At 44.0% G+C, this 12,193-nt stretch overlaps 1 protein-coding gene across 1 annotated transcript in view; it reads right to left on the minus strand.

The window, feature by feature from the left end:
* The window catches only part of HCRTR2 (hypocretin receptor 2), a 365,252-nt gene that overhangs the window by 30,647 nt on the left and 322,412 nt on the right, over nt 1-12,193 (minus strand). The window contains exons 7-8 of the mRNA XM_029595696.1: nt 8,296-8,411; nt 1,948-2,171 (exon numbers count right to left, since the gene is read on the minus strand). Coding sequence (XP_029451556.1) covers nt 1,948-2,171; nt 8,296-8,411 — 340 coding nt within the window. The remainder of the gene's footprint in view (nt 1-1,947; nt 2,172-8,295; nt 8,412-12,193) is intronic.

A 12,193-nucleotide genomic window follows, 5' to 3' on the forward strand; every position in this document is an offset into this window, starting at 1 on the left:
GAGCCGCGCAGCCTGCCTCCGTTCCCTCCGAGTCCCCCCACCTTCCCCTCCCTTCCCCTATCTCCCCCACCCCCCAGCCCTACCTAAATCCCCCCCCTACCTTTTGTTGTGCAAGTTACGCCTGCTTCCAGCAGGCGTAACTTGCTCGCGCCGCCTCAGCATCCCCCGGCACAGGCCGCAGTGCCGGGAGTCTCGGGACTGTTCTTATGACAGTGAGATGTTAAATTAATATTATTTGATAATAGGATCTCATGTTACTTTAAGACCAGTTGTCTTTATATTGGATTGTGTACTTGAATAAATTTATGTGCAACAAAAATAATTAAAGAATAATTCGGGACCTCCGAACCATCACCACGCCCCCGGACCCGCCCCAGACCGTCCCTGACCCCGGACACACCCCCGGACACGCCCCCTCCCGCCCCTTTTACGAAGCCCCGGGACTTGCGCACGCCGGCGGCCTATGCAAAATAGGCGCACTGGCGCGCAGGGCTTTTAAAATCCATCCCTAAGTCTATTCCATGTTACAGTTGCTAGTAATAGCGGTGGTTATTATCTAAGTCAACTTAATTAATAGCAGGTCTCTGCCAACAACCAAGAGGAAGGCTTCCCTTCTGCAGAAAGGCTTTGGCTGCTGGCTGCAGTGATTTAAATTTAAACTTGTTGTAGTGAATTAGCAGCAGTGCCACAGTGCCCAAGATAGAATGAGGCTTTTTTAACTCTCTTTGTCTGGGTCTGTGCAACGAAGTCAGTGCATCTACAAACAAAGCAGGCAGTGCCACGTACTCACACATATCAGTATTCTTTACTTGTTATGTGTGTGTGCATGCAGTTTACTAGACATCAGAGTAAAATATAAAAATATTACTAAGACTGGGCCTGATGCAGGAGACTCAGCCCAGATCGCTGGCCAATACCAGACCTACCCCAGAGGCTGGGTCCTGATACATGGGCCTAGGAGCCAGGGTCTGGGCCCTGCCAACACCGCAGCTCGGTCTGGAGATCAGGTTCTGATGCCAGGGCCCTGGCCTGGACCCAAGCCCAAGGCCAGGGCTCAGCCTAGGGTCAGGCCAAGGCCTCAGAGGTCTTCTGTTCTCTTTTCTTTCTTCTTTGACAAAATGATGCCATCTGCTTGGGAAGCACTGGAGTTAAATAACCCTGCCTCATCCTCCCCAGTGAAGGCTTCTATTTTGATGCGTGGGTCGGGTCCCGCATTGGGCCGGGGTCTGGGCTGAGGCCCTGGCTTTGGTTTCTGGACCTGGCCCCGGTGTCAGGCCTCAAAGCCTGGGCCTTGCTTAGGGCCTAGGCTGAAGTCCCGGCAACATACTGTGGCCTATGCCTAAGCAAGGCCAAGGTTTCGGTCTGGACCTAGGCATCAGGACCAGGCCTCGAAGGCTGGTCTTGATACCAAGGCCTAGACCAGTGTAGGTCATCTCAATCTTGGCCTAGGCCATAAGCAATGCCCAGGCTGTGGTCTGATTCTAGACCTCAGCATTAGATCCCCCGCAGACTGGTAAGTGGGGGCCAGGGAGGATCCTGGACCCGGCATTTTTTCGGGTAGGATGAATGGATCCAGGGCATGGGAGGCCCCATTTCTTTCTTTTTTTTTTTTTTTTCATTTTTCTAAATGTTTATTTTGGGGTTTTTTTTTTAAATGAAATACACATTAGACAAAACAAAACTCTAGGGACGCCAAACCCCCCAAAACGAGACAAAAACATTTTTTTTTCTTCCCACCCCTAGAAACTGCTGCTGGTCAAAAAAAAAAAAAGAGAATCTTTAGTTGTAAAATCTCAGATCTCTAAAGCAGTGGTAAGAGAAGAATGCACTTTATGTACAAGCCTAGTTCTTTTTCTTACTTTATTCTATATATTATCAAATAACATGAACTTTTAAGAAAAATGCATCAAACCTCACAATAAGTTTGCATATATGAATAAACCTTACCTTTTTAGGATATTTAGGATACTGATTGGCAAATAGCAAACAGCAAATACAAAGAGAACCACCATTAGCATACGAGCAGTCTTCCTCCTGCCTCTAATCTGTTTTATTTCAGCAGCAACAGTGTTTATTCTTGGCTTAGGGTTTGGTTGAGCTGGTCCTCGATGCTGGGCTGAACACTGTAATGGCTTCCATTTTCTCTGAACTACCGATGATGTTCCTGGAATCTGAAACAATAAATGAAGTTGTAATTAGATAGATAGATGTAGATATAGATCTATTCTCATGCATTTAGCCTCAGTTGAGAGACAGCTGACAGACATAAGTTTTAGGAGGCACTACTTGCATTAAATAATATTCTTTCTATCTGTGAAGTTTTATTGTATAGTGGAGTGAGTAATATGCTACCATAAGAGAATGGCAAATCAATTTGCCTGTGCAGAAGAATGAGAGATTTAATGCCCTGCATCTAGCTGCTTTTATTCCCATGACATTTTTTTTTTTAGGTGGAAGGTGAAACTTTTAGGGTGCAAGGTCAAGGATGGTTTGTGGATCAGGATGGAAATCTATATTTACTTTAAACTGAAAAATTACAGAAAATGCTGAAAGATGGGTCTGATTTGCAAGATCTTGATTTTCCATTATGTTATGAGAAGATTCAGAATAAATGCTAGTTCTGTATCTGTAAAACACTGCAACCAGAAAGGCTTTAAGTTCAGAAGTCCAATTGTATGTTTTAAGCAAAAGAGTTGTTTGATCTTTTTCCTTTTTGCTATTTATTTGACAAAAGAATAAAGTCCATTGAAGTGGGTTGGTTTAACTTTGTATTCTTTATTTGAAAAGAAATAAAAATGCAATGAAATTATTATCTGTTTTTGCACTACAAAAAATGTAAACATTGAAAGACAACATGAGGGCAATTTTCAAAAGTAATTTACTCATGTAAATGGCAATTTATCCAGGTAAATAGGCTCTTTGAAAATTGCCCATCCTATACACAGGTTAAACTATAAGATGCTATCGTAGCAATTTTCAAAAGCCATTTACCCATGTAAGTGAACTTAGGGGTAGATTTTTTTAAAACACACGCATGCGTGTTTTATAACATGTCGGCAGTGGTGCGCTCAAGGGGGGGGGGGGGGGTTTGATTTTGTCAACATTCATGCAGCAATGCATCGGGGATTTCCCCATTTCCCTCCCAGTCCGCTCCAATTTAGGAGCGGACTGGGAGGGAACTTTCCTACCTCCTACCTAGGGATGTGCATTCGTTTGCAACGAAATAGGAAATAAAGATGATATTTCCTATTTCATTGCATTTCAGGGGGCCTGACAAAACGAAAGGAAAACCAACAAAATTTTGTGTGGTTTTCATTTCTTTTTTTGAGGGGGTGAAAGGGCACACTTAAAAAAAAAACCCCTAAACTCACCCCAACCCTTCAAATTAAATTAATTACAAACCCCCCACCCTCCCAACCCTCCCAAGACTTACCGAAAGTCCCTGGTGGTCCAGCGGGGGTCCTGGGAGCGATCTACCCCCTCAGGACATCGGCTGCCACTAATCAAAATGGCACCAGTGGCCCTTTGCCCTTACCATGTGACAGGGGATACCGGTGCCATTGGTCAGCACCTGTCACATGGTAGGAGCAATGGATGGCCTGCACCATCTTAAAAAATGGTGCAGGCCATCCATTGCTCCTACCATTTGACAGCTCAAGAGGGGGAGATCGCTCCCGGGGCTCCCGCTGGACCACCAGGGACTTTCAGTAAGTCTTGGGGGGGGGGGGGGGATTATAGGGATGCGTGAAGCGGATTTTCCCGAAATTTCGGGAAAATTCATTTCAGGGCAGCCGAAAAAAAAATTGACCTGAACCGCAGGAAAACTAAATTTCCTGCAGCGGGCCGATAACGAAGGCCGAACTGAAAGGTTCGGCCGAGTCACATCCCTACCCCTACCCTAACCTCCCTTCCCCTTCCCCTTCCCCTCTCCTCCCCATCCTCTAAAACCCATTTTTTAATTTTTCTACCTTTTATTTTGCAAGTTACTTCAGGGCCCGACCTGAAGTAACATGTGCGTGTCAGTAGCTGGCTGACATGCTAGGCTCCAGGACAGCAAGGAATGGCACTGTCCCGGGCTTCCCTGCTCTGCCCCCCGGACCGCCCCCTTTTGAGATCCTGGCACTTACACGTGTCCCGGGGTTTATGCGTGTGGCTGGGCCGCTTTGAAAATTGGCCCGGTGCATGTAAGGGCTAGCCATGCACATAAACCCTGGGATTTATGTGCGCCGGGGTTTTAAAATCCGGCCTTTAATGTGGGCAAATCCTATGGACAATTCAATGAAATGTAGCAGTTTTCAAAAGCCACTTACATGGGTAATGTGCATTTACTCATCTAAAAACCAGTTTTAAGCATATAAATACTTTTGAAAATTAGGCCCTTAATGAAAAAAGAGTTAATTTATGGCCTATTTTATTACTTCTGGTGAATGGCAGTCAAGATCAAGCTATAATGCCATCAGGTTTAAAAAAGGAACATTCACACCCCAAACTGAAGAAGGCAGGTTTGAATCCATGTTTCGGACTGCTACCATCTGTATCAGATTTGCCTTTTATTTGTAAACTGATTAAGAGGACAGAGCAGCAGAAATCCTAAAGAATATATCAAAGATTAAAGGCCTTCATTCTTGCCAATTGGGGTTTAGACACATTTTCAATCAGGTACTTATGTAATCAGAGAAGGGATATGATTCATTGATCAATATCTGTGATCTGTCTGCAGCAGTCAACACTGTCAATCATGATATATATTGATTAAATGGCTTTTGGAATTAGGTTTAGGGAAGGTAGTTTTCAATAGTATACATAACTCAGCACCCTACATGCGTCAGTAGGTGGACCTAAGGTTATGCCTGTAATTTTTAAACTGTGCAGCAGGAACTTCACAGTTTATAAAATACCTCATATCAATGACCCAAAGTATGCAAATATGCACACACTTTTTACAAATGAAAATATTCAAATGGTTAATACACCTATTTTATAAAAGTATGCACATACTCTATATTGCATGTTAAATAATTCTAGCACGTGTATAATGAGAGTATATGTATGTATATATGCTCAGTGCCCCTACTCTCCTGAGATTGTGCAGCTACAAGAAAAACTACACAATTAGCTTGTTGCCACATGATTGACAATCTGCCATAGAATGAACATTCTTGAAAACTTGCACACCTCTTCATTCAAATCTTTTGAAGAAAGCTGCAAGTGATTTGCTTGTCTTCAGTCTCAACTTTCTCTCTGGTCTAGCTCCAGCCCCTTCCATAGCCAACATTTTACAGGGAACCCTCTCCTTCTATTGTTCCTCCCCACCCCTTCCCCCTGCCCTGAAGTGAACAGGAGGGTGGGTTGTGAAGTTGGAATGGAGAGAGAAAGTAGTCAAAATGTTTGATCCCTCAAAGATTTCTTAAATCCTTATCAAATCAAAGATTTTGATATTATTTTTGATTGGAGTGATTTCCCTTTAGAAGAATTTCCTTTTTATACAATGGTTCTTTCACCTACATATGTAGCCAATCATATAAGATTTAAAAAGACCTGCATGTATTTTGGAAGTCTGCAACTGCTAGTGTTTCACTGCTGACAGAAAGGCCATTAATTTCAATTCATAGAAGCTTTGATGGCTGACACTACTGCTGACAAGTTTCAAATTTATGCCAATTCAGTGCTTTTGTATCTGCTACCAAGTGTTCGATATATGTTCACACATCTTTCTGTATAATTAACACCATGACAAACTGCTTGAAAGTCAAAGATCAACTGGGATCTATGGCATTCCATGAGGACTAAAATTGTGTAAATTAGATTGGTCTAATGGGCTTTATCTTCTGCATCTTTAGTTATGATTGCAAGCTCTATTCCAAACTAGTCTGGAGCAATGCATAGCAGTTCAATAATTAGGATTTTTCAGTTTTGTGAATAGAAGACTGAAAAGGGATATGATAGAGGTTTATAAAATTATGAATAGTGGGGAACAGGTTAATAAGTTATGGGTATGTATGCTTTCAAATAGTAGTAAAACTAGGGGGCAGTCCATGAAACTTGTATCAGATTTTTAAAAAAAATTGAAGAAAGTATTTATTCATTCAACTCACAATGTGATGCTGGAGGATGTGGTCATGGTTAATAGCATAGCTGGGTTTAAAAAAGGTTTGTACAAGTTTCTGGAGGACAGGATCTTTAACAATTATTATCTAGGCTGGCAAAGGGATCACCATTGCATACTTCTGGGAATGAGCAATAGGGAAAGGGTATTCCCATTAAGATCTGCTGGGTACTTCCAAGTGACCTAGGATTGACCACTGTTGGAGATAGGCTGTGGGTTCAATAGATCATTGGTTTGACTCAGTATAGAGCTTTCATTGATACTGGATGACCTGGAGAGTAATATAGATAAGACTGAGATTTTTCATACCTCATCAAGTGTTCAAATCAATTGTGTCTGCAAAACCACAGAAAGTAGAAGCCAGAAAAATTATCCCTAAGTACTGTTCCTTACTCTGTCTTACTCTGCCTGCTTTTAACTTGATTGTATTTGTAGATTTTCATTATATTTCCAAGTATAAGGTTGTGAAACAAGAAAGTGATATGATATTATTGAAAAAATACAAAGGTGAATGTTACTAGCAATAAGAACATTGAGTCAGATGAGATCCAGAAACCCCCTTTTCTACATGTATTTCTATTTCAGGCTTTTTATACTGTCTTCCTCCCTAAAAGTGATTTACAACTTAAAAAAAAAAATAAAATCAGTACAATATAATACATCAATCAAAAACTCAAAATATTGAACATCAAATAATATACGGGTCTATCCAGTACCGAGCGGTAGGAAGAGCTGCGTTAGTGCCTACGGCACCCACGGTTACCGCACGCACAGTGCAGCTCACCTACCGCTCGATCCTGAACTCTAATTTCATGCAAATGTAAACCGCGGCTAAGAAGTGCCCGTGAAGTGTTAGGCCCGCGAAACCCATTTTACTGGATAGAGCGCCTATACAGTATCCTGGGTGCGCGGGCCTAAGGCTTCACGCCACGCTGGTATCTGTCATTTCAAATGTCATTTGAAATGACAGATACCAGGAAGTTGCTTTGCCGCTGTCAGTGTCTGTTCTCCCCTCCTCCCGGAGCAGGGCACGAAAAGCAGCCTTGCTCCGGGAGGAGGGTAGAATAGACACTGACATCGGCGAAGCAAAAAAAAATAAAACGAAAAAAGCCCAGGCCGCGATCATGGGTGCCGGTCTCCGTGGCAGCCCCAGTCCTCTCCCCTGCTCCCAAAGCCAAAAAAAAAAAAAGCGAAACAAACGTTGCAGCCCCCCTCCGATGTCCGGACTGGGACTGCCACGGAGACTGCAACGGCGAAGAAAAAAAAAACCAAAAGCAATTTCATCCAGCTTTCCCCCAGCCCCCGCTCACCTGAGCCCGCCGCGATCATGGGTGCCGGTCTCCGTGGCAGCCCCAGTCCTCTCCCCTGCTCCCGAAGCCCAAAAAAAAAAAGCGAAAAAAACGTTGCAGCCCCCCTCCGAAGTCCGGACTGGGGCTGCCACGGAGACTGCAACGGCAAAGCAAAAAAAACGGCGAAGCAAAAAAAAACCAAAAGCAATTTTGGTTTTTTTCTGCTTTGCCGCTGTGTCCCTCCTTCTCCCGGAGCAAGGCTGCTTTTCGCGCCCTGCTCCGAGGGCGCGAAAAGCCCTCGGAGCAGGGTAGGCGACAAAACGGCGCGGAAAGATAGCGATAGTCGGGGCGCGGGTTACTGGATGCTAGGGAATAGCTAATTCGCTCATTTGCATGCAATATCGAGCTAATTCGCTCGTTTGCATGCAATATACATGCCGCGTGCGGAAGGGGTTGCCCGGGGAATTTAGGACGCGGCAGGAATAGGTTAAAGGGGATTCGGGATCGCAGGAAGGGCTAACGCGGCCGAAAACGGAGTAAAAAGCGGCTTAGGAGCAGGGTAAACGCGGCCGCACTTTACAGGATAGACCTGCTAGTAAGAACAATACAAAATCTGTAATACAGCTGACTACATTTTCCACACCTCTGCAAGCTTCCTAGTATCTATATCAGGTTTGAGTCAATAAAACAAAATTTCTTTTGGTTTGGCTCAAATACAATATATATTATCACAATATAACCTATATTAATGTTGTATTCATTTTCTGAAACTTTAACAGCATTCATTTGAGATATATATATATATATATATATATATATATATATATATATATATGTATATCCCCTTAAGTTGGACTACTATTGATATTGAAAGCAATCAAAATATGTAAAGTATCTTACCTGGCGACACCATAGTTTTTGAAATATTTGTAAGTATGCCAGAATCATGAGGCATAGTGGTGCCATATATGTTATCAAAAAAAAGCATATGTGGTATACTTTAGGGTAAATTTCATCTGTAAGGAAAATCAAAGAAAAATAAATGTAATTACACATTTAAAAGTTCATATTACCTTTGAACAACACATAGGGGCGGATTTTAAAAGCCCTGCTCGCGTAAATCCGGGCGGATTTACGCGAGCAGGGCCTTGCGCGCCGGCGCGCCTATTTTCCATAGGCCTGCCGGCGCGCGCAGAGCCCCGGGACTCGCGTAAGTCCCGGGGTTTTCGAGGGGGGCGTGTCGGGGGCGTGTCGGGGCATGGCCGATCGGCACAGCGTTTTGGGGGCGGGACGTGGCATTTCGGGGGCGGGCCCGGGGGAGTGGTTTCGGGCTGGGGCGGTCTGGGGGCGTGGCCGCGCCCCCCAGAACCGCCCCCGGATCGCGTCTCCGCTCGCCAGCAGCCCGCTGGCGCGCGTGGATTTACGTCTCCCTCCGGGAGGCATAAATCCAGGGATAAAGGTAGGGGGGGGTTTAGACAGGGCTGGGGGGGTGGGTTAGGTAGAGGAAGGGAGGGGAAGGTGGGGGGAGGGCAAAAGGGAGTTCCCTCCGAGGCCGCTCCGATTTCGGAGCGGCCTCGGAGGGAATGGAGACAGGCTGTGCGGCTCGGCGCACCGGCTGCCCAAAATCGGCAGCCTTGCGCGTGCCGATCCAGGATTTTAGCAGGTGTCTAATAAGTGTACTAAAATCCAGCGTACTTTTGTATGCGCCTGGTGCGCCAACAAAAGTACGCGAAGGCGCACTTTTTAAAAATCTACCCCATAGGTCTTAAAACTGGCTCCTAGGTTACACCATTACACAATGACAGGGATTCTCTCCCCAATGTCTGTGGCACTACCTTTGTAGTATTTTTTAGGGATGTGCAGAGCAAAATTTTATGTTCATATTTTTTATGTCCGAAAGGGGGTCCCACTTGCGGCCAATATGGACATAAAAAAAATCCAATGAGTTGGGTATATGTACATATGTGCAAAAAAAAAATTAAACCCCCTCACCCTCCTTAATCCCCCCCCCAGACTTACCACAACTCCCTGGTGATCGAGCGAGGAGTGAGGACGTCATTTCTGCAATCCTTGCCGGGAATCACGTGACGTCGCGTCTGAGTGACGCGGCGTCACGTGATTCCCGGCTCGTTCGCGCCGGACGGCTCGTTCGGCCCAAAAAGAACTTTTGGCCAGCTTGAGGGGGTCAGGAGGCCCCCCCAAGCTGGCCAAAAGTTCTTTTTGGGCCGAACGAGCCGTCCGGCGCGAACGAGCCGGGAATCACGTGGCGCCGCGTCACTCAGACGCGACGTCACGTGATTCCCGGCAAGTTCGCGCCGGACGGCTCGTTCGGCCCAAAAAGAACTTTTGGCCAGCTTGAGGGGGTCAGGAGGCCCCCCCAAGCTGGCCAAAAGTTCTTTTTGGGCCGAACGAGCCGTCCGGCGCGAACGAGCCGGGAATCACGTGACGCCGGCGTCACTCCACGTGCCGCCGACGTCACATGCTTCTCGCCAAGGATTGCAGAAATGGCGTCCTCACTCCTCGCTCCATCACCAGGGAGTTGTGGTAAGTCGGGGGGGGGGGGGGATTAAGGAGGGTGAGGGGGTTTATATTTTTATTTTGGCTCAACAATCGCGATTTCCCACATATCGAACATATCTATGTTCGATATGTGGGAAATCCGATCGTTTATGTCGAATCAATTTTTTAAGTAAAAAAAAAATATGAGTTGCGTTTTACTAATGCGGTCAATCCGAATGCACACCCCTAGTATTTTTAGCCCAAGCAAGTCTGGGGGGTGGACAATCTGAACTGGGAATCAAACCCAAGTATAAGAACATGTTGTTAATACTTTACATTTAACAAATACGGGAATAATCTGAGGGTGATCATAGCTAATAACTCAAAGTTCGCAAAGAGTGTAACAAGGAATTGAGAAATTCATTTGAAACACTAGGGTGTACAGGGAACAAGTACAATGAGCATTAAATGAGATGACAATATTTCCATATAAATCATTGACTAGTATTTATTAAACCCCTTTTTTGTTTACTGCCAGGTGTCTAATAAGTGTTCACAGATTTACCCATTTCATGATTCCTGCTGACTTTCAAACCTAGAAATGTTATCAGATTTCATGAGTCTTTTGTAAAGATTTGTAAATATTGAGGTATGGTTTCTAGAGTATTGTAGTGTAGAATGTTGAAATTAGAAATTAAACTGAATACTTAAAATGTGTTTCTGGCTAACTACAAGACTGCTCTTTGGCATGCCTAGAGTTATCCAGAAAACATATCCAGCTAATTCATCTCTACTACAGAGCACCCTTGACCGGCCTCCAATTTTTATAAATTGTATTTTATTTTCTTTAAAACATTTATTACCCACCTTGTCTTTGAAATTCTAAACAAGGTACAATACGACATTCATAAAATCTTATAAAACATACATTCAACAACAGATATTGCTGGGGAAGAGTCAAGATGGCAATGTGAGAAAGACTCGTTTCAGTGCTGCTTCTTAGTTTCTTGCTTTTGAATGATTACCTCTATGATGCCATCCAAGAGAAAAGGAAAGGTGCAAGTCTTTCCTTCCATGGCCTCACTCCATCCCACTTGTTCCATCTGTGAGTTCGTATCTCTCACTTTGACATTGTAGGTTTTGAGCCCCATTGCCAATGCAGAAGGAGGAGTTCTGAAATCATCTGGGGAAGCAGTATCACTCAGGCTGCAGGAATGTTGCCAACCACTGGCTCTGCAGAACAGGATGGTGACGGTTCAGCTGGGGTGCAATGTAATGACATCACATAGGTTTTCTGGATTGAAGGAGCTGCTTGGTGTCTCAACTTTCTCAGGGATGGATGCTTCCCCTCCATGTGAGTATATAGGCGGGGAGGCCTTGGACTCTGAAAATGTTTCTACACAGGATCCCGATATTATTGAGCCTTTTCCATCAAACTTTGCTCAATCAGAGGGTGAGGCTTCTGATAATCGGGGTTCTTTTGTGATCATTAAAACAGCGGTAGTGACTCTTGAATCGTTATCTGACTTGGTGGCAAACCTAGCTGCTTCATTTCTAGAGCATTCTACTAAGGTTACCACAGTTTCTGAAAAACTGAATTCCCTTGTTCTAGTTCACCATAGGATTTTCCAAGAACAGTCTGGGCAAATCCAATCTCTGGAAAAAGCTGTTCATGATATTCAGGCAGTCAATGCTTTGATAATTCAGGATCGTGGAGGTCTAATCAGAAGAGCCGAGATTATGGAAAATCAGATAGACATTTGAATTTATGATTTACTAACTTTCCTAAAGTTATTGGGGAATTCCCCCAGGTCATCCTGAGGGAATACCTTTTGCAGTTTTCAAATTCTAGTTGAACAGATGTCTGCATTTAATAAAGTTTCTTTTCTTTCCTTTAAACCAATTATTGATGAGCAGGGAGTGTTGCAACCTTTTCATAGATTTAGGAAAGCTATCTGTGTTCTTAGAAATCTCGTCTCTTGAGATTATTGAGAGGACCACACTGGACCATACTGGCAGTTTCCTTTATTTACAAGCAAGATCTGAGTTTCATTATGAAAAGCTATTTAAGAAATTGAATGCTATTTTTTCATGGTCAACTTATTAGGATTTATCTGGACTTGGTAAAAGTAACATAAAAAAAGAAGAAAAGGCTTCCTTGCAATGCGTCAGGAAGTTAGAGCTCTTGGAGTTTTTTTTCTCCTTAGGTATTCATGTAAATGTGTGGTTAAGCGTAATACTGATTGCTTTTTTTTTTGTCCCTGAACAACTCATGTAGTGTTTAGATTCTAGGATTAGG

Source organism: Rhinatrema bivittatum, chromosome 3, assembly GCF_901001135.1.
Source record: "Rhinatrema bivittatum chromosome 3, aRhiBiv1.1, whole genome shotgun sequence".
Classification (NCBI taxonomy): Eukaryota; Metazoa; Chordata; class Amphibia; order Gymnophiona; family Rhinatrematidae; genus Rhinatrema; species Rhinatrema bivittatum.